Source organism: Miniopterus natalensis, chromosome 1, assembly GCF_054644295.1.
Source record: "Miniopterus natalensis isolate mMinNat1 chromosome 1, mMinNat1.hap1, whole genome shotgun sequence".
Classification (NCBI taxonomy): Eukaryota; Metazoa; Chordata; class Mammalia; order Chiroptera; family Miniopteridae; genus Miniopterus; species Miniopterus natalensis.
Window position 1 is genome coordinate 91,263,079 of NC_142081.1, and position 22,929 is coordinate 91,286,007.

Below are 22,929 nucleotides of genomic sequence, written 5' to 3' on the forward strand. Positions count from 1 at the left end.
CTGGATTGTGCTGGGAGGTTGTTCCTGAGTCATTTGCCTTGTGTTGGTTCCAGGGAAGCTGCCCGGGAGTGTCGCAGGAAGAAGAAAGAATATGTGAAATGTCTTGAAAATCGTGTGGCTGTGCTTGAAAACCAAAACAAGACTCTCATTGAGGAACTCAAGGCCCTTAAAGATCTTTATTGCCATAAAGCAGAGTAACTCTCTTTGACTTGGACCTTGTTTGCTATGAACTCTAATCAAGGCAGGAGATACAGCAATTCTACTAATTGCCATGTGGACATATGGAAGGGACATTTGTGACCCTTAAGAATCCCGTTTGGCTTAGTGTTTGAAATTGAATTGGGAATGTTGTTCCAAGATTTGGAGTACGACCATGTCACATATATCAAGCTTGCTTCAGTCTGTTTTTCAATAGCATGCAAAAATTGTTTTGTTTGCCCTTTTGCTTGTACTTTTTTCAGGGAAGCTGCTAAAGAATGTCGACGTCGAAAGAAAGAATATGTAAAATGTCTGGAGAGTCGAGTTGCAGTACTGGAAGTTCAGAACAAGAAGCTTATAGAGGAACTTGAAACCTTGAAAGACATTTGCTCTCCTAAAACAGATTAGTAGAAATATTTAACTATGAACTGATTACAACATGTACAGTTGCTTTTGAAGGCAATACAATATGTAGCCGGCAAGAATTATGGCTTTTTCCTTTGTATCATTCATCATATTCTCTAATTTCTAACATTCCTAAAATGCTTCATTGTACGTAGTTAACTTAGCTGTAACTTCAATTTTTTAAAAGAGACAAACTGTAAAAAATTGTATTTAACAAATTCTTAAAATGCAATATTTGTAAGACTTGTTACAATGCCACATATTTGCAGTCCCCAATCTCTGTGTCCTGAATAGTGTCCTATGCAATAAAATTTTCTGCAGGTCTTTTAAAAATTATTTTAGGAAAGGATGATCAAAGGTAATGCATCCAGCAGTACAATAAAATAAACCGCAAAAAATACCTCAGGAAAGAATTGAAAGAATCTAATGATATGCCTTTATGAAAATAATAGCCTATAAATGAATTTATGGCATTTGCAGATTTTTATATTAGTTTCTTTGTAAAGAAAATACTGTGTTGCTGTCCTTGAATGCCATAGTTGGAGAATGTTTTTAATAGAACCATGTTGGTTACACTTGTAGTGTTCGGTGGTCATTTAACTATCTGAACATTTCCTACAGTTTTACTCTATTGTGTAATAGTTACAACAAATTGTTAATACCTGAAATGGGTTAGAAGTTAGAGTTAGAACTGTATTTGCATACCTTCAAGGTGTGTGAGCTGATTTCCACACTGGGTCTGATTTCTGCAAATGCTCTTTCTGTCATCTCATCAGAAGGATGGTCCCAGAGCAACTATCAGAGGTTCAGCTGTGTGATGGAGTCGGCCCTTCTGCACATGGTCTGCAAATCTGCTGAGAGCCCTCTATTTTGAGTTATAGGTAACAACTATAGGAGTTTTAAAGTAAAAACAACTCAAGATTTTATTTTTCATTTCAAAACAGCTTGAAGCCTACATTAAATCTAGTATTTTTATGTCAGCACATTTAGATGAAGTTCATTCCATTGAGACACCAGTATTATTGCTGGTATCCACATTTCATTCTATGTTTACAATAAAAAACTTCAAGGTATAAGCCCAAAGCCCTGACCATATGATGCTATGTCGTCTTTCATTCACTCATGAGACCTTTGTTGAAGGTCTCCTCTGTGCTAGACTCTGCTATATTTTCTACTATAACTTCTGACTTGTTAAGGATGCTGCCACCCTACCCCTAGTTTCAGCAGAACTAGTCAGTGCATATAGGGAGGCACCGCAACAGGAGGCCATTTATATAGCATCTAACTGCTATTCCCCTCCTGTCGTAATTCTGTCACTTATTTGTAGCTCCCAGAAGGCATGGCAGACCAGTTTGGACTTTTTTAAGAAATACTTATTCTTCCTTCAGAGTCTGGGCTCTGAATTTCTTTTATCTGAATTTCTGTCTTCTACAGAGAAGATGAAGAAAGAAGACAAGGAAGTAAAGAGGAAAGGAAACCCCCAAGTTTCAGATGAGGGAAAATGGTGCTTTGTACTTGGTCAGTCAGTCAGTCATTCGTTCAGTTAGACTCAGTAATCAGCACACAAGATGTAGAAAGTTAGAGGCAGTAAGTGTTATGTGTCAGAATCACAGAAAGTGTAGGCAGGGATTTCATATTCCTATGGGAGGCAGGTTTTGAACCGGACCTTGACTTGATAGTGCTGGGGAGGAGGATCCTCCAGACAGCATCCAGAGCACACCTTCTACTCCAAGGTACTTGAATTTAGGAGAGGGGGGAGGTCAAGTTAATATGTAAGAATTAGTTTGGTGTAAAAAAGAGTGTGTGCGCTTCACTATAAAATAGTTGTTTCAGAGGAGGAGGATTGCACCTGATTTCTTGGGGCCAGAAATAGATGTCCCCTCCTTTACCCAATGCTTTAAAAAATAAAATTTTAGCCCTGGCCGGTGTTGCTCAGTGGTTAGAGCCTCAGCCCATGCACCAAAGGGTTGCAGGTTCGGTCCCTGGTCCTGGCCTGGGTGCATGCCAGAGGCAATCAATCGATGTGACACAGCAAAGTTTCTCTCTCTCTCTTTCTCTCTCTCTCCCCCCTTCCCCCTTCCCTTCCACTCTCTAAAAATCAATGGGAAAAAATATACTGTGGTGAGGATTAACCAAAAAAATACAAATAAGTAAATAAAAATAAAATTTTATTAACTGACCAAATAAGTCCAGAGGTAGGAAATGCTAGAGTCGCTCAATGTAGTGACTGAATGGCATCACGACCAGAGCCTTTCCATCCTGTTCCATGTTCAGGCTGTGTCCCCTGATTCTAACATTGCTGCCACAGTTCAGGCATCAGAGAGGAGACCGGCAGCATCCCTTCCTTTTGTCCTGTTTGAAAAGCAAGGACAACTCAGAGGATCTTCAGCAGCACATCCCCTCTGAGTCTCTCTTACTAGCTAGATTTTCACCATCACCAGTCACTGGCAAGGAGAATGGAACTGAAAGCACTGGATTACTAGTGAAGATTGAGTTTCTGGGGCTGGGACAGCTCAAGGCCTCTGTGAAGCCATCAATATCGAGTAAAGCAGGTTCTGGAAGAAAGGTGTGTGTGCAACCGACAACAGTTGCTGTCCAGAGATGGTGGGTGCTTACACTGCTCAGGAAGGTGGGCACAGCTTGCTATACCGAGGGCTTCAGCTGAGCTCTCAGAGGTGCACTGGAACTGAATTCTTGCTCATTCAGTTTATCCCTGCAACCAAAGCTCTTGCTACTAAAATAGTATGATTTTATAACTCTCCACTTAGCCTCCAATGAATACTGCCTGCAAATGTGCTGAACAGAGCAAGTAGTAAAGTGGAAGCTGCATGGATATCTACATCTTGTACAACATAGTTGCATAGAATCCAGAGCTGCATTTGTGGGTTTTTTTTCATCCTAAAAGTTTTAGAATCAGGACTTTTGAATATAGAAATTACTGATCCTGGATCATGGGACTACACCATATTGTCATATTTAACTAGGTAGTTCATGATGTTGAAACATTCGAAATGGGGAAATAAAGGAAATGAGCTTCTCTGTATTGAAATGTGTTTGAGCACCATGTTTGCCTGAAACTGAGGATGTTCCATTAGCAACCGTACTTCTCAGTTTTCTTCATATTCTCTTCTTCTGTCTAGTACATGCTGCTTCCTGTGTGCCTAAAATACACCTTTAAAATATGTAGTGAGGACTTGTGGAACCAACACAGTGTTTTTCTAGATTACAATAAAAATTAATTAAGCAATTTGGACATATTGAGATAAGCAGAGCTGTTGCCACATGGCTAGCCATGCATTCATTTCATTGCAGCAGACCAAGATGATCAGAAACTTAAATGTGTCTCTTCTTTTCTAAGGTTGTCCTAAAGATGGAGGTCTGATTCTGAATTACTTAAGCGTGGTATATCTTAATCTTTATGCTTTATGTGTAGCTTTTTTCTACATAAATTCATTTTCTCATAAGTACCTTTTTAACACTGTTCTTCAAAATCCATTTTGCATGTCATAACTTACTTATAATGAGATTTAAGATCTTTGTTTCAGGGCTATTCTCTTTACACACATAAAAATAATTCCACCAGGGATGGAAAATGATGAATAAAAGGAGAAAACTAACGGCTTTGTTATACTAGATTGTACTTGCTCAAATAAAATGCAACCTTTGTTCTTTCATTTTTTTGGTTTATTTAATCCTCACCCAAGGATATATTTTTATTGATTTTTGAGAGAGGAAGGTAGAGGGAGAGAGAGAGAAACATCGATCAGTCCTGGGACTGAACCCACAACCTGGGTATGTGCCCCCACCAGGAATCAAACCCATGACCTTTCTGAGCACAGGCTGACCCTCCAACCAAATGAGCCACACATGCCAGGGCAACCTTTATTAAGCCAGTCAATTTTCAAGAGGATGCAGAGCGTTTTCCAGATCTTTATTTAAAAAAATATTTTGAAAAACAGCTTTGTAGGGTTATTTGAACTAACACCCACACACACTGTATTTACCCTGTTCTTTTAATTTGGGCCTTTATTTCACTGGACAGTAGGTGAGAGTTGTAGATAAAGCCCTGTGCCAAATCTACAATAGGAATTCCTTTGGTTCCCTTGTGCAGAAACCAGTCAAAATCTGAATAATCCTGAACCAAAAAAGATTTCTGACCTTTTCTGTCCTCCCATGGCTTCTTCCCAGACCCAGTTGTTGGGTGCATGGGTGAGGCAGCACAGAAGGGAGCTCAAAGGGAAGGCATAACTTGTTTGTTTCTTAAAAAACAACTTTGAGCCCAGCCAGGCGTGGCTCAGTGGTTGAGCGTCGACCTAGGATCCAGGAGATCGAGGTTCGATTCCCAGTCAGGGCACATGGCTGGGTTGAGGGCTCGATCTCCAATGACTCATCGTTGGTGTTTCTTTTTTTAAAAAAATATATCTTTATTGATTTCAGAGAGAGGAAAGGAGAGGGAGAGACAGAGCACCGCAATCCAATTTTAGAAATTTTCATTGCCCCCAAATAGACCTGATACCCACTAGCAGTTACTGCCCCTCACTCCTTCACTGGCCCAGGCTTTGAAAACCACTAATCTACTTTCAGTCTCTATAGATCACAAAGAACTTCTTACAAATGGGAAAATATACATAAAATTTACCTTTTTAACCATTTTTATAAGGTTTTTAAAAAATTGTGGTTAAAAAAATACACATGAAATTTGCCGTCTTTACCCAGTTTTTAAGTGTACAGTTCAGTGGTGTGAGTGCATTCATGCTGCTGTGAATCAGATCTCCCGAAATTTCTCACCTTGCAAAACTGAAATTCTATACCACAAAAAAGTTGTTCAATGGGCATAGAGTTTCATTTTAACCATTTAAAAGTAGTTTAATGGCATTAAAGACATTCATTCAGTTGTGTGACTGACATTTTTGTCATTTCAAACTAAGGCTGTATTCATATATTAGTATCATTACCCAAATTATATCATTATGTGACAAGTTGATTCAACAAAACTCAATGAGTTGTAATACGCCCATGTAAATAAAGTGGCGATCAACATAAAGCCTGAACATAGACAGGAAGATCATGAATTATAAGCCCCATATTCCTTCCCGTAACCAAACCTTATACTTAAAAAACTTTTTTTGATATACAATATTGTACTAGGTTCCGGCGTACAACATAGTGATTAGACATTTATATACCTTACAAAGTGATCCTCCCAATAAGTCTAGTATCCATCTGACACCATACATCCTTATTACAATATTATTAACTATATTCTCTATGCCGAGGCGTAACATTTTTTAAAAATATATCTTTATTGATTTCAGAGAGAGGAAGGGAGAGGGAGAAAGTTGTCATTGATCGGCACATCCCCGACTGGGGATCGAGCCTGCAACCCCAGCATGCGCCCTGACCAGGAATTGAAACCATGAACTCTTGGACCCTAGGTTGATGCTCAGCTGCTGAGCCACGCCCGGCCAAGCCTGAGGTGTAACTTTTTAAAAATACAAATTATATCTTATAAATTTTCAAAAATTATCATGCTAAAAAATATTTTTGACGTTCAAAATTCAAAAGATAAAATGGTATACAGTGAAAAGTCAATTTCCAATCCCTGACTCCAAAACCACCCGGTTGTCCTCAGGCAACCACTGTTACCAATTTCTTTTTTGTGAAAGAGATATCTTTAGTTAATTGATTATGCCTCCTGTTTCCTTAAATTATTGTCCCAAATTCAGGGCTTTGTGATGTAAAGTTTCTGGAAAGAGACATAGGGAGTCAGCATATTCATCCATTCCCTCAAAGTCAGCAAGTGAGACTACATTAATAAGTCCAGTTGACAGTGCTCAGCCAGAGCAAGATGGGAAGGGAAGAGTCAAGGGACACTCTGGAGGCTGGGCTGTGCCTGTGGTGGGAAGGTGTGCCCCAGCTTCATAGATGAGGTACAGGTCTTAAAATTAGCCTCCTTTTGCTTGGATTTCATATTCACCAAGTAACCTGATAATAACCTGGTTTTCCGTGTAACTGCCTCTAGAAAGAAAATGCACTATTCATGCTGACATAGGTATTCCAGTCTGCATGCTAAAAAGTTATATATCTTACTATAAAATAGTAAACTGACTGGTTTATATAATGTGGAAAAAATAAGTCCAGAAGGGAGGACGGGGCTGTAGTAGCACTGTGACTACCAGTTCCTTCATGGATTTTGTTCAGTTAATTATATGGATGCTATAACCATGCAGGGTGGTAATAAAATAAAATAAATTCCTTACTGGCCAGTGTGGCTCAACAGTTGAGCATGGATGGACCTATGATCCAGGAGATCGCAGTTCCATTCCCAGTCAGGGCACCTGGCTGGTTTTCCTGCTGATCCCCAGTAGGGGGCATGCTGGAGGCAGCCGATCAATGACTCTCATCACTGATGTTTCTCTCTCTCTCTCCCCCCCTTCCTCTCTCTGAAATCAGTAAAGATATTTTCCAAAAAAATTCCTGCCATTTCCGAGTGCTTACCGTGTGCCAGGCACCACTATGGGACTTACGTAACACATTATGTTACACATTTAATTTATGTAACAACCCAGTAAGTGTTATCCCCATTTTGCAGGTAAGGAAACAGGCATAGAGAGGTTAAGTAACTTGGCCAATATCACAGAGCTGTTAGAGCTTAGGACCAAAAGTACAAACCGGGCAGGGAACGCAATGCTTCTGTCCTTGTGGGACCTACAGGCAGAACATGGCTAGCAACGAGCATGCTGGCAATGGCCCAAGCAGGAGTGGCTGCTGAAAGATAGATAGGTCTGAGGTTCTGAGTGGTTAGATTTAGGAATACCCTAACCTTTCTTGTTCTAATGAACAAAAGCATGTGCTAGTTTCTCTGTGGTTTTTAAAATCCCTGATACTGACCAGGAGAAAATGACTACAGTTAAAGGACTGGCTATTGGAATATCAAAGCTACAGTTGAACACACTGAAACATCTTCAAGCTAAAAGAGATCATAAAGGTATTATTTACACTTTTAATTTTATAGACAAGGATACCAAGTTTCAGGTTGATTTACTTAAATATAGTTATTGGCAACAGAGAGATTAGAAATACTCAGACTTCTTAACTATTATATTACCACGATGGCTCTATTTTTCTATAAACTGAATTTCAACCAGCTTTTGGTAAAAGCATAGCTTTCTGAGAATGCATTTATTTGCCTTGTCATCTGAATAGATGGAAACCCTGAAAGGAAAACCCTGTCACTCACTGTACAAAATTACTATCTGATCTCTCTAATGTTTTAAAGACAATGGGAGGATACAGGAACCCTGCCAGATCCACTGTGGTCGACTACTTTATGAGGATGTTTGAGATATAGGACAGTGGTTTCTAGAACAAATGGCTCTTAACGAGACTTATGATGGGTCTTGCTTTTAGTGTTTGGTGAGCTCTGAGAAGCACTGACTTACAGCAGACCAGTGTCAGGCTTGACTTAGGAATGGACTTTTAAATTCTTCTAAAACAGTAACTCTTGGTACACTTTTGAGGAAGTAACCCAAATAAGAAGGTTAATGGAAATGAGCTTTTTAGATAGAGAACATGAGTGTGCCCATATGCTTATTCTAGTTGGCATTCTCTATAGCTTGAATTTTGATTCAGTATGTTTGGGAATTCAGTATATTTGTTCCAGGCATGTTTCTGAAGCACACTAATGTTGGAGAACACACCTTACCCAGTGTTCCCCTAAGTCATGCACACTCAAATGGCTGCACATACCCTGCATTTATTGAGCACATAAGAGCATTTAATGTCACAGCCACAGCCACAGGCACAGCCCTAATGTACTACTTCTGTAACTCCTTATTTTCCTTGAAACATTCTTAATTTATGAACATTCAAAATTGATGGGTGGTATGTTCTGCCATGAACTCTCCAAGTTAAGCCAAAGTGCCATGAGAGTAAGGAGTAAATCAATTTTCTCTGATCTACTTTAGTGAGTTGTGTTCATAGTAACTCTGAGAAATCTCTGGTAAACTATTGGGGGGCAGACAATAATTTGACAAGATTTGGAAACCCTATGACTGTTTGTCCCCAAGAGTATATAGGTACTCAGTTACTTGCCAACAGAATGAGCTGTTTTATATAGGAACCTTATAAAATATGTTTTTAGCAAATAAATGACTTTCAAACAAATAGTTTCTCAGTAAAATTGCCAATTTTACTTTAAGTGCTTATACTTATGTGCTTAGAACATAATGGAACATGAGGTTGAGGACTTTTGCTCACCACATTACCTGTGGGTACCCCTCCATCTTGGGCACTAAAATGGACGGCATTTAGTTCTTATCTTAACATGTGATCAGACTGTTGGTCTTATGAGGATCGGATGAGTATGATCATCACCAGAAGTTATTGACAATACTGGGAAAATAGGTGTTTCAGTCACTGTGAGAGAGCAATGATATTTTCATAGTTTAAAAATATATACTGTATCCTAGATGCTGAGGTCAGCATTTGTCTTTTTATCATAGCTTAAAAGATGAAGAAGATGTAATTGGAGCCTGGCTGGCATGGTTCAGTGGTTGAACACTGACCTATGATCCAGGAGATCCCGGTTCAATTCCCGGTCAGGGCACATGCCCAGGTTGCAGGCTTGATCCCCAGTGGGGGTGTGCAGGAGGCAGCCGATCAATGACTCTCTCATCATTAATGTTTCTCTCTCTCTCCCTCTCCTTTCCTCTCTCTGAAATCAATATATATTAAAACAAACAAACAAACAAATAAATAAATAAATACACAGATATACATATTATTTTAGTCAGCCAGAAAATTGACTATCCTTTTCCTCATCTAACCAGCCAGTGTTAAAATACATTTGATGCTACAAAGGTTGGAGCTTTTAGGCAGTGTGATTTTTTTCCTGGCAGGCACATATAGATCTGTATTATTTGCATGGTTTCATTTTTCCTTTTATTGAGATGTCTTAATTGGTATAATCCAGTTGGAGTTTGTTGGGGTTTAGACCTTGAAGGGTAGAAAATGAATCTACTTTATCAAGGCTATACATAGCATGCCTTACCCATTAGTCTTCTTATTCAAGAAACATGACATGTCATTAACTGTCCGGTTGCTCCTGCTCCAGAAATACTTATTGGAGAGGCAGCCAGAGTGCTCAGTGTGATGATGGAGAGTAAAGAAGCCTGAGTTGCTGTGGAGGCTTTGCAGGACAGTGAGGGAGACACTTTCACAACTGGCAGAGACTTCATGTCCCAAAGCACATCAGGATTCATTGTGTAGTTTTTCAGTCACAAGGCATTTTCACCATAGTTAATTTCTTTAATGCTTCTTACAAAGCATGTAGCATCCCAACATCACTGTGTCATAACTTTGATTTCAAAGCTTTCAAGGCAGGCAGTACTTATCTGTTTTTAAAAATCCATCCTGGATAAAAACTACAGAAACAAAATAAAAGCCATTGTTACAGATAATATAAAGTGTAAACTGAATAATGGAATTATGTTTTAATCAACGACTCATGACTGAGAATCATGAGACATGGGTGCCAGTCCTGGCTCTTCCATTTACTCCCTGTGTCACTTTTAGCATGTAACAACTGAATGTGCCTGGACATCTGTTTCCTCTACTTTGACCTTGAAATTTGGTGATACTGTGAAGAAACAGTTGATACTCAAAGTTCTTAGAAGAGTTAATATAAGTAACAGTTCATCACACCCTATTTTTTCTTATCCCTTGTAAGCACAGTTTCTAGATTCTTCATACTAAGTCATTAATCCAAGAATCCATTTAGATTGCCTCTGATATTAACCAGAATTCAAAAGCAATAAGGCCTTAGGCTGAAACTGGCCTCATGATGAAGGCAGTGGTGATACATTGATTTGGGTAACCTTGGTTGAGATTTTGACACCTTAAGACTTTATGTGAACAAATGTTATTTCACTTATAGTTATTTCTAAATATGCTCAAAATGTAACTGAAAATTTTCCAGTTAACAAATTCCCTTGGTCCTTCTGCACTAAGAGGAAGCATTACCAGCCCAGAAATGGCTGAAGTTTTGAATGTGTGTTAAAAAGTTTGCCTTCCCATAACCTGATTTGTCATTTTTAATATTCTTTTTTAAAAAAAATTATATTAATTTTTTACAGAGAGAGGAAGTGAGAAAGACATCAATTTGTTGTTCCACTTATTTATGCATTTATTAGTTGATTCTTGTATGTGCCCTGACTGGGAATTGAACATGCAAACCTTGACATATTGAGAAGATGCTCTAACCAACTGAGCTACCTGGCCAGGGCCTATCTTTTTAAAAATTATTTCTAATTTTTCAATTACAGTTGACATACAATATTATATTAGTTTCAGGTGTATACCCCAATAATTAGACAGTGTAAAACTCATTAAGTGATCATTCTGAGCCCTAGCTGGTTTGGCTCAGTGGTTAGAGCATTGGCCCTCAGACTGAAGAGTCCCAGGTTTGATTCTGGCCAACCAAGGGCATGTACCTCGATTGAAGGCTCAGTCCCTGGCCCCAGTCAGGGCGTGTGTGAGAGGCAACCAATTGATATGCCTCTCTCACATCAATGTTTCTTTCTCTCTCCCTCTCTCTCTCCCCTTTCCACTCTCTCTGAAAAGCAGTGGAAAAGATCCTCAGGTGAGGATTAAAAAAACAAAAATAAATAAAAATAAGTGGTCATCCCCCTTAAATCTCATACACATTTTATACCATATATAGTTATTAGAATATTAATGACTATACTCCTTATGCTGCACTTTACATCCCCATGACTACACTATAACTACTAATTTGTACCTCTAAATCACCTCACCTTTTTCACCCATCGCCCCAACCCCCCTCCCATCTAGCAACTGTCAAAATGTTCTCTGTATACATGAATCTGTTTCTGTTTCACTTGTCTATTTTGACTTTTAGATTCAGTTGTTGATATGTATTTATTATCATTTTATTGTTCATATTTTTAAGTTTTTTTCCTTCATCTTAAAGAAGAGAAGACTCTTTAACATTTCATGTAATATTGGTTTGGTGGTGATGAACTCCTTTAGCTTTTTCTTGTCTGGGAAGCTCTTTATATGTCCTTCAATTCTAAATGATAGCTTCCCTGGGTAGCGTAAACTTGGTTGTAGGTCCTTGCTTTTCAACATTTTGAATATTTTTTTGCCAGTCTCTTCTGTCCTGCAAAGTTTCTGTTGAAAAATCAGCTGACAGTCAAATGGGAACTCCCTTGTAGGTAACTAACAGCTTTTCTATTGCTGCTTTTAAGATTCTCTTTGTCTTTAACTTTTGACATTTTAATTATGATGTGTCTTGGTATGGGCCTTTTTGGATTCATCTTGTTTGGGATTCACATCCTGGACTTTTATGCCTATTTCTTTCACGAGGTAAGGAAAGTTTTCTGTCATTATTTTTTCAAATAGGTTTTCAATTTCTTGCTCCTTCTCTTCTCCTTCTGGTACTCCCATGATGCAAATGTTGGTACGCTTGAGGTTGTCTTACAGGCTCCTTACACTATCTTTATATTTTTGAATTCTTTTCTCTCTTTGCTGTTCTGATTGGGTGTTTTCTGATTTCTCATATTCCAAATTGCTGATTTGATTCTGGGCATCTTCTACTCTACTGTTGACTCCCTGTAAATTATTCTTCATTTCTGATAGTGTATCCTTCATTTCTGACTGGTCATTTTTTATGTTGTTGATGTCCTAAGTTTCTTGAATCTCTCATTAAGTTCTGTGAACATCCTTATAACCATTGCTTTTTGTTGTTTTTAAAATTTGTCTTTATTGTTGAAAGTATTACAGATATCCTCCTTTTTTCCCCAATTGATACCCTCCACCCTACATCTGCCCCCCCCCCCCCCCGCCAGGTCTTCACCACACTATTGTCTGTGTCCATAGGTTGTGCATATGTGCATATAAGTTCTTTCATTAATCTCTCCCCACCCACTCTCCCACCCCCGCCTTCCCACTGAGATTCATTAGTCTGTTCTATGCTTCTATGTCTCTGGATCTGTTTTGTCCCAGTCTATTTTATTTATTAGATTCCACATATGAGTGAGATCATGTAAAGCTGAATCAGGAAGAATCAGAAAACCTCAATAGGCTAATAACAACTGATGAAATTGAAGCAGTAATAAAAAAAACTCCCAGCAAACAAAAGCCCTCACCCGGACAGCTTCACGGGAGCTTTCTAGTTTTCTAAGTTGTAGGATTAGATTGTTTACTAAAAATTATTCTTGCTTTTTGAGGTAGATCTGCAGTGCTGTGACCTTCCTTCTTAGGACTCCTTTTGCTGTTTCCCATAGATTTTGGGTTGTGTATTCATTTTCATTTGTTTCCAGGAAGTTTTTTATTTCTTTCTTGATCTTATTGGTAATTCATTCATTGTTTAATAACATGCTATTTAGCCTCCATATGTTTGAATGTTTTTGAGTGTTTTTACTGTAGTTGATTTCTAATTTCATGCCATTGTGATTTGAGATGCTTGATATAATTTCAATCTTCTTGAACTTATAGAGACTGATTTTGTGTCCTAACATGTGGTCTATCACTGAGAATAATACACGTGCACTTGAGAGGAATGTATATTCTACAGCTTTGGGGTAAAATGTTCTGTAAATATCAATTAAATCCATCTGAATTACTGTGCCACTTAGTCACTGTTTCTGTATTGACTTTTTGTCTGGAAGATCTATCCAGTGAGGTCAGTGGGGTGTTACTGTCCATGACTATAACTGTATTGCTGTTGATCTCTCCCTTAAAAGCCTTAAGCTTATTATTCATAGGTCCTTATTTATTGCCATTTTAATTCTTTGTTTCTGTGTATTAGGTAGGTCTGCTAGGACTCTCAGTCTTTTTCGAAGGTCTCTGGTGCAGGCCAATGTCAGGAGCTATTTGTGACTGGCCTTGAGGACCCTGCCTGGAGCTATCAACAACCCAGGGCTTGAGGTCCCCTCTGTTGGGGCTGGGTACATTTGGACAGGACCAGGATGCACACCAAAGTCTGCTTTTCCAAGGCCCAGGTCCAGAAGCAGATCAGGCAAAGACTCAAGGCACTCTGAAGTTTGCCTCTGCCTATAGTCTATTTTATCTGACTCTCTTAATAAACCTCTGGCTGTAGAAAATCCACAGGGTTGGGCAGCTGACTGTTATCAGTCTTAATGAGCCTCAGTTTGTAGAAGCTCCATGGGGTAGGGGGAAGTTTTCCAATAGGGTGAGTTAATCCCTCCCCCCTCAGACAAAAGCTTCTTGGAAGGTAAATGTCTGCATCTGCAGTATGGGGGAATGAGTGGGCACAGGAATCCAGAGGGGTACCCTCTGAGCTCTATCTTCAGAGCCCACAACTCTAGATATTCCTCACACAGCTCCCAGTCCACTCTGCCGTCCCTCTACTGGAGCCCAAGGTGAGTGGCTGCCCAAGAAACTTTGTGCACTGGCTCTTTACGAGAGTGCCTGCATTTCCAGCTACCTCTCCCTGGCAGACAGAAACTCTGTTGCTTTTCACAGCCAGATGTTATGTGGGCACCTTTCTCAGTTCTGGTGCTCTGGGCTGGTTTAGGTCCCAGAGTCCTTAGTGGGAACCCCCCACAGCTGAGATATCCCTCCAGACCTTCAGCTGCTGCCTATGGAGCCCAGCCAGCCCTCTTGCACCTCCACCCTTCCTACCAGTCTCTATGTGGTCTCCACTTTTCCTTCTTGGTTATGAGGGTATTCTCCAGCTCATCTTCAGTTGCAGTTGATTATTCAGGATGGTTTTTCTATATTTTAGTTGTAATCCCAGTTTGGTCCTGGGAGAGTGCCAGTGTAGCTTCCACTCAGTCTGCTGCCATCTTTAATCTCTCCACCACTGTTTTGAATTCTGTATCTGGTAGTTTGCTTGCTTCCATTTCATTTAGTTCTCTTTTTTTGAGATTTATCCTGTTCTCTCATTTGTGACATATTTCTTTGTCTCCACATTTAGGCTGCTTCCCTGTGTTCGTTTCTATGTATTAAAGAGAGCTGTTTTGTCTCCCAGACTTGGCAGAGTGACCGTGAGTAGTAGGTGTCCTATAGGGCCCAGTGGCTCAGCCTACCTAGTCACCTAAGCTGGGCACTCTAGGTGTTCCCCTGTGTGAGCTTTGTGCACTGTCCTGTTGTCGTTGAGCTTTGATTTCTATTGGTGTCACTGGGAGGGATTGACCTCCCCACCAATTGGTTATGAGGACCAACTATGACTACAGTGGATGTGCTGCTGTGCAGGAGATGCACCTATGGAGAGATTTGCTTCTCTGGATCTTCAGTGCTCACTGAGTCCTTCCCTTGAGTGTGTCACTCGTAGAGGTAGTAGGGTTGTAATTCAGCATGGTCTGAAGCTGACCATCGGATACACTGGCACTGGGGTCTCCTGGGAGGTGCAAAGTCAGCTACTGTCTATGCCCTGCCTGGGACACCTGGCATGAGCTACAGAGCAATCTTCAGACGGCTGCTACTTGTGTTGGGCTTTGAGGTGCCCAGGAGAGGCCAAGCTGTGAACCAAAGTGGGCTGCTGCTAGTGCTGGGCCTTGTTCCACTTATTGAAAAGCATGGGGCATGCTGAGGCCAGCTGCTGCTTGTTTGAGAGATTTTAAGAAAGTCTAAAGCATGAACCAAGATAGGCCACTCATGGAAAAGCCACTGGAAACAGCTTGGGTGGGCCTGCAAATTGGGTGGGGTGGGAATCTCAGGGAATCACCAGAATGGGATGAATAACGCGAGCCAGGTTGATGGAGACTCAGATCTGGCACTTGTCTGTCAGCACTGTGGCAGAAAAGGATCATCAAAGGAACAATGGCCTCTGCCAGCACTTCTGTCTGGGAGAAAGCTGCCCTCCAGTTCTTGCCCTGATGCCAGACAATTTAGTTCCTCCCCGTACGTCCCTGGTTCCTTTTGAGCTGCTGCCTCAATGCTGGAGCTCAGAGAGAGTGAGTCCAAATTAGCCTATGTGCTGGCCCTTTAAGAGGAACTGCCTGGGACTCCAGCAGCCTCCATCTCACTCAGCCACAATCCCAGCTGGTTTCTACAGCCAGAAGTCATGAAGACTTCTCTTCCTGGCACTGCAACCCTGGGCTGAAGGGTACGGTGTGGGGCTAGGACCCCTCCCTCCTCAGGGGTGACCTCTACAGACAAGGTACCCCTCCCAGTGAAAAACACCACACGTGGGCGTGGGACCGGCCCATTCCATGCCTCTACCCCTCCTATCAGTCTTAATGCGGCTGCTTCTTTAATCCCCTCATTGTATGACTTCCATTCAACCAGATTTCAGGTGGTTCTGAATGATGGTGGTTCTGTGGGTTGGTTGTAATCTTGATGTTGTTGTGGGAGGGGGTGAGCACTGTATTTGCCTATGCTGCCATCTTGACCAGAAGCCCCAGGGCCTATTTTTAACATTCTTGAAAGAACTAAAGAAGTAACAAGAAAGAGAAATTATATTGCTTTCAAAAGATTCTCCATTTAGACTAGTTATTTGAAAGTTTTAACCAGTTAGACTGGTTATCATCAATAAATCAACAAACAAGTGCTGGCGAGGGTGTGGAGAAAAGGGCACCCTGGTGCCCTGCTGGTGGGAATGCAGACTGGGGCAGCCACTGTGGAAAACTGTATGGAGGTTCCTCAAAACATTAAAAATCAAACTGCCATTTGACCCGGTGATCCCAGTTCTAGGAATATATCCTAAGAAACCCAAAACACTAAATCAAAAGAACATATGCACCCCAATGTTTATTGCAGCATTATTTACAGTAGCTAAGCTATGGAAGCAACCTAAGTACCAATCAATAGATGATTGGATAAAGAAGAGGTGGTACATATATACAATGGAATATTACTTGGCTATTAAAAAGAATGAAATTTTACCACTTGCAACATCATGCATGGACCTAGAAGGTATATAAGTCAGTCAGAGGAAGTCAAATACCATATGATTTCACTTATATGTGGAATCTAAAGAACAAAATAAACAAACATAATTGAAACAGACTTATAGACACAGATTGCTGGTTGCCACAGGGAAGGGGGGTTGGATGACTGGGTGAAAAAGGTGAAGGAATTAAGAAATAGAAATTTGGCCCTGGCCGAGTAGCTCAGTTGGTTAGAGTATCATTCTAATACACCAAGGTTGCAGGTTCAATCCCTGGTCAGATCACATAATCAATGAATGCATAAATGAGTGGAACAAGAAATTGATGTTTCTCTCTCTCTCAAATCAATCAAAAAAATTTTAAAAAATAATTTAAAGAAATAGAAATTGGTAGTTACAAAACAGTCATGGGAATGTAAAGTACAGCACAGGGGCTATAGTAAATAATATTGTAATAACTATGTATGATACCAGGTGAGTACTGGAAATATCAGGAGGAACACTCTGTAAAGTATATGATTATCTAGTCACTATGCAGTACACCTGAAAGTAATACAAAGTGATATCTAATGTAAATTGTAATTGAATAAAAAAAGTTGGATTATCTTTTTTTCAAATTGAAAGGGAATTAAATTGGAAACTTTAATATTGTACGTTAAAATAAATATTTTTAAAATGTAAAATATAATAGTCATGATCAAATTTATATAACCTCTTTACTAGAATGTATAACTAGTCTAAAACAAGTTTTAAGTGATTTTAATATTTTTGATAAGAATGAATTTCTAGCTTGCTTATTGAAAATTATTGTGTCCAGCAGGGCATGCACAGTGTCCATGGAGGGAGAAAAATATTGTGGTATGAGATTTTCTAATTATTGTATATGCTGTGGATAAAATTATTTGATAAGTTTCATCATTATGGCTTTGCATAAGCCAATATTTGAAAATATTTTCCTATTTTTGATCTTTGACTCTAGTGTTTGATAACTTCAAGCACCTGAGACTTAGAAATAAGAAATTTCTGCTGTGAAAGACAGCTATATCTAGTAGTTGTGTTACTGGAGGATCAAATTCCTCTGTCACTTATGAGAATGAGGTTCTTGGGGTACTTCTGAAATAAGAATTTTGAGAAGCTCCCACGGGGGAATGAGATGTGGAAAAAGGCTGTATCTGAGTGAAGTTACATTCCTCAGGTTTCCTTAAGACAGTCCTGGAAAAGGTGCAGCTATGGTCCCAGTATAGCCAAAAGCAAGGCCAGTGTCCAGAGCTTCTGTTCCATTATAGCCGGGTGCGGTTTAGTATCCAAACTAATTAAAGTCCATTAGTCCACTGTGTGGAGTCCAACATGGCCATACACCATGTGAGCACAGGGGAGCTCATCCTCCTGCCATAGGAGAGCCAGGAACCCAGCACATCATAGAGAGAGAGTAAAAACCAAGAGAGTATGCTTCTTTGTCTAGAAGTTTAAATATTCAAGTTTCACACATTTGCAGTGGCCATGCCTATTCTGGCCAATTACCTGTTTCCAGGTGTGATTGACAGACAATCACCTTCATATATCATTTAGACTACTGGGCATTTGTCTAAACTGCCTTTGTCCAGTCCCTCCCCCTCATCGATCAGCGGGGAACAGACTTGGAGGATGTTAAATACAGCTTTTTGGCAAAGCTCTATAAATGGTATGTCTATATTATCTGGTCTCCCCTTTTACTCTTCCTCTTAATAATAACCAGGTTATTACAAATGGCATCAGTTGGTGGCATTCTCCTTGGAAAATTAGATTTATGGAAAATTCTTTCATGGCTATCTTTTTTTAACATTCTGTGGTCATATGAAGGATTGAAAATAATTTGGTATGTGTAACTTTATTGAGGTATTATTTACATACCACAAAATTCACCTATTTTAAGTATACAATTCAATGATTTTTAGCAAATTTATCCAATTGTGTAGTCATCACCACAATCCAGATTTAGAACATTTCCACTACCTTAATAATTTGTTCATGCACATTTATTGTTAACTAATTTGGTTATATTTTGCTTGCTGTGATGCAAAGGATGGTAAAGTTTATCTTTTGTAACTAGAAGTGCCTGGTAATTTCATAATAACTAGGAAAGAATTCTCGAAGGTTTGTTTTTTGTTTTTTGTTTTTTGTTGTTTTTTTTTAGGTGGGGGGGCGTCTGTTTTTGTTGATTTTCTTTACAAGGCATCTAGGCTCAGTGAGCCACACTTAGAGAAAAAAATCTCAAAACTACTTAAATCTGATTGGTTCGGTACATTTGAAACAAAATCAAGTACTGGAGAATGAAGACTATATGCAGATATGAAAAGATCCATCGTTATTAAGCTTATTTAGGGATCAAACATGCACTTAAATAGCATTATGATTCTGTTCATATCACATTTACCACTCAAGGATTTGATCATAATCTAGGCTTATCTAAATCAAAGGACTTTACTCCCTGTCCAAGCCATTTGTCACTTCTTTTGATCTGGTCCTGAGAAGTTTAGTTTCTATTTATAAAACAGAACATTAAACTGAAAATCCAACAACAACTCTCACCACCTAGTCCCCTCATCTGCAATGGACTCTAAAGTACTACCTTGCCACATTGTTAAGTTAAAAAAATTAGAAGAGTCATGTCAGCATCATGGCAGAGTCAGAAGACCTCTTGGTTTCTCCCTTTAAAGTTACAAGTCAGACAACTATAATCCAACAAAAGATTCTCTGCTCAACACACAACCACATCAGAGATCCACGCACTGTGACATCTGAAGGTGGGTGCATCTGAAGGCCCAAGGGAGGTGGGGGTTGGGTGGAGGACAGAGATGAGAGCCAGCAGACTAGTCCTGCACTGGTTGTGGCCCTAGCTGACCTGGTGGTGGTGTAGGTGTAGGGTTACAGCCACACTCAGCAGCCGGGAGGGCTGGAGGGGCAGAAGCCACATTCTGGCCTGAGTGGCTGCTGCTCATTGTGGCTACACCCAGTGGTGGTGGGCAGACACTACACAGAGAGGTGACAGAAGAGAGGTCTAGCAGTGGCCATTACAAGGGAGAAAACAGAGCTGCAGATGTGTGATCCTGCACCCCCCTTGCCCAACCACATGTCCAATACCCCCACCCATGTCTTCCCCAACCATCATGGCAGAGCAGAGCCCAGAGGATCCTTGTAGAGTTAGCTGGGACACTTCTGGTAATACAGTGCAGGTGGCAGCCTCTGGTTATGGGAAGGCAGCTCCTGGAACTCACAGGCCTGGAGCCCCATCACCTGCCACATCCCACCACGGGGTGGTACCATGAGACTGAGGTGACCCTGTCACTGAGAGGGTGCCCATCTCCTCAGAGGAATACCGGGCATTTTCCGTGGTTGAGGCAACACTAGGAGGCCAACAAGGTCCCGAAATCCTAGCAGTGCAGATAAGAAAAAACAAAAACTTGCACTATACCACCATCTACTGGAAAACAAAAGAAAGACCTCTACTTATCAACCTGCTGAATTGTTAAAAGAAACAGTACCTAAAAACAAAGAGTCAATACCTCAAATGCCAGGCAAGGAAACAATCCATCAAGTACTATGAATAACCAATATAATAAGGCATCTCAGAAAGAAAATGTAGAATCTTCAGAAATCAAAGTAAAAAACATAGAAGACTGCGATTTAAATGACAGGGAATTAAAGATTGCAGTCTTGAAAAAAACTCAGTGAGATACAAGAAAATTCAGAAAAGCAGTTCAGTGAGCTCAGGAATAAAATCAATGAACAAAAGATGTACTTTACCAAAGAGACTGAAACTATAAAAACAAAACCCAAGCAGAATTTCTGGAGCTGATAATAAATGAGATGAAGAATGAATTTGAGAGCATGGGAAGTTGAACCGACCAGGTGGAAGACAGAATTGGTGATTGAAGACAAATCTAGAAGTGACTGAGCTGGAAGAAGAGAGAGAACTGAGAGTAAAGAAATTATAAAAAAGTCTTTGAGAACTATATGACTCCATTAGAAAGAACAATATAAGAATAAGAGCTATTCCAGGAGGAGAAGAGAAGGGAATAGAGAGCCTATTCAAACAAATAATAAAGAATTTTTTAAACCTATGAAAAGAGCTGGACCCTCAAATTCAAGAAACTAACATAATACCTAATTATTTCAATGCAAAAAGACTTTCTACAAGCCCTGGTCAGTGCGACTTGGTTGAGTGAAGTCCCATACACAGAAGGTTCCCTGGTTCGATTCCTGGTCAGGGCACATACCCAGGTTTCGGGTTCGATCCCCAGTGGGGCGTGTATGCAAGGCAACTAGTCAGTGTTTCTCTCACATCAATCTCTCTCTTTCTCTCTCCCCTCCTCTTGTTCTCTCTCTAAAAAAATCAATAAAAATATATCTTTTTAAAAAAGACCTTCTCCAAGACACATTATATTAAAACTGTCAAAAGTTAATGACAAAGAAAGAATTCAAGGCAGCCACAAAAAAAAGGCTGCAACCTATAAAGGAAATCCTATTAGAATATCATTGGAATTTTCAGCAGAAACCTTATAAGCTAAGAAAGAGTGGAATCAAACAGTCAAAATATTGAAAGAGAGAAATCACCAGCCAAGAATAATGTATCCAGTAAAATTATCCTTTAGATATGAAGGACAAATGAAGGCATTCCAGACAAACAAAAACTGAGGAAATTCACCACCACAAGACCTGTATTATAATAAATAGAAGGGAGAAGCGGGTGGAGGCTGGAGTGGTTGAGCACCCAGACTCTGACTGAAGTGGAGCTGCTTCCATTGTCTCCAGAACCCAGCCATAGCTACCCTCACCCTTACCTGCCCATCCTGGGTCAATAGCCACCAGCAGGCAGAGGAGCCAGGGGAATCGCCTGCCATGGCCACCAAGGCTTGGGTTATGTATGATTTTGCTGCTGAACCTGAAGATAATTAACTGATGATTAATGAAGAAATCATCACAATTACAAATCCAGATGTTGGTGGAGGAAGGCTAGAAGGAAGAAAAAGAAAAGGAGAAGGAGGCCTTGTTCCCACAGACTATATTGAAATTTTGCCCAGTTATGAAAAATATCCATTTTCTTGTGGAAGTTCAGTGCTGACCAAGTCTTCCTCGATTCCATCTCAGCAAATACAACTGAAGCCAATTCATTAGCTGCCAACAGTAACAACCAGGTCAGTAGTGGCAATGACCCCTGGCCAGCCTGGAGTGCTTCCAAAACTGGAAACTGGGACAGGACAGATGACTTAGGAACCAAGCCAGGGACGGGGGGGGATGCAAACCAAAAAACACTTCCAGTAACTGGGACACTGCCTTTGGTTATGCCCAGGCCTACCAAGGACCAGCAACTGGTGACAATGATGACTGGGATGAAGACTGGGATGACCCCAAGTCATCTTCTCACTAGTTCAAGGATTTATAGCCGCCAAAGAAGAAGTTGCTTAGAGTGGAAACAGCCATGCTGGCACCTTTTCCATGAAGCTGCCACTTAACAAATTTCCTGGGCTTGCAAAACCTAGAATGGAGTGGGATTTGTTGGCCAAGCAACTGGCAAAACCCAAAGAGAAAATTCCTTTCATTGTTGGAGATTATGACCCAATGTGGGTTTATCCTACTTTCACCTTTGACTGTGTGATAGCAGGTCCCAGGAAAGACTGCAGAATGTATGGGCTGAGGAACTACACTGAATATGTTAATACCTGCTAAAAACTAATTGATCTCTAAACACAGGTATAAGCATTTTGACTCGTTATGTCAGTGTCTCCTGGTTAAATTTGGTCAGCTCTGTGCAGCTCTGATTGGAAAAGCCTCAGTCCTATTGGTCGATGTAGGATTCAGGGACCTCCTTTATAAGGGCTGACTCAGATGGCAGAAACACAGTGCAGGCAGGCAGTTCAGTGCAAGCTTCTCTGTGAAGTGCTGTAGGCATGACAGGCCCCTGTGTAGAAATGGCTGCTGGACTCTGTTTTGTTGGTTTTTGTTTTGTTTTTCAAATTGAGCCCAGTTAGTAGGACCTTTTCTTAGTAGGTATCTTCTTTTTCAGGGTCCACACACACTAGTAAATCACCCCACAGGACAATAAACATGGTGAAACACATCAGCACAATGTCTTATGCATTACATGCTGAGATGAATCACATTCATTTGACTACAAATGTGTCATCTGCCTGTACCTGGAACATGCAGTTCTATGAAGCGGAGGAAAGCCCAGGCAGCCCTCAGCTGCTTCCCTGTTACGTGGGCAGCAGGGGGAACGAGAAGAAAACTTCGACGTACTTCTTTCCAACTTGGGGCAATGCAATTTAACTCTCCCCTGCCTACCATCATCTAAGCCAAAACAAAGAAGAAGAAGAAAAAAAGAAAAAAAGAAGAAAACCAAAAAGAAGTAGTTGCAAAAAACTACATTTACTTTATTAAGAGCCTAAATGCATCAGTTATTTAGAGACAAG

The 22,929-nt window shown here is 40.3% G+C and overlaps 1 protein-coding gene and 1 pseudogene across 4 annotated transcripts in view; both read left to right on the forward strand.

The window, feature by feature from the left end:
- Positions 1 to 338, forward strand: part of CREM (cAMP responsive element modulator) — a 68,447-nt gene extending 68,109 nt beyond the window's left edge. For all 4 annotated transcript variants that reach the window (XM_087823940.1, XM_016197149.2, XM_087823929.1 and 1 more), the window contains one exon: positions 54 to 338. In XM_087823940.1, coding sequence (XP_087680066.1) covers positions 54 to 198 — 145 coding nt within the window. In that variant the 3' untranslated portion in view covers positions 199 to 338. The remainder of the gene's footprint in view (positions 1 to 53) is intronic.
- Positions 339 to 21,358: 21,020 nt separating this feature from the next.
- LOC107525080 (sorting nexin-9 pseudogene) lies at positions 21,359 to 22,340 on the forward strand (annotated as a pseudogene).
- The last annotated feature ends 589 nt before the right edge of the window (positions 22,341 to 22,929 follow it).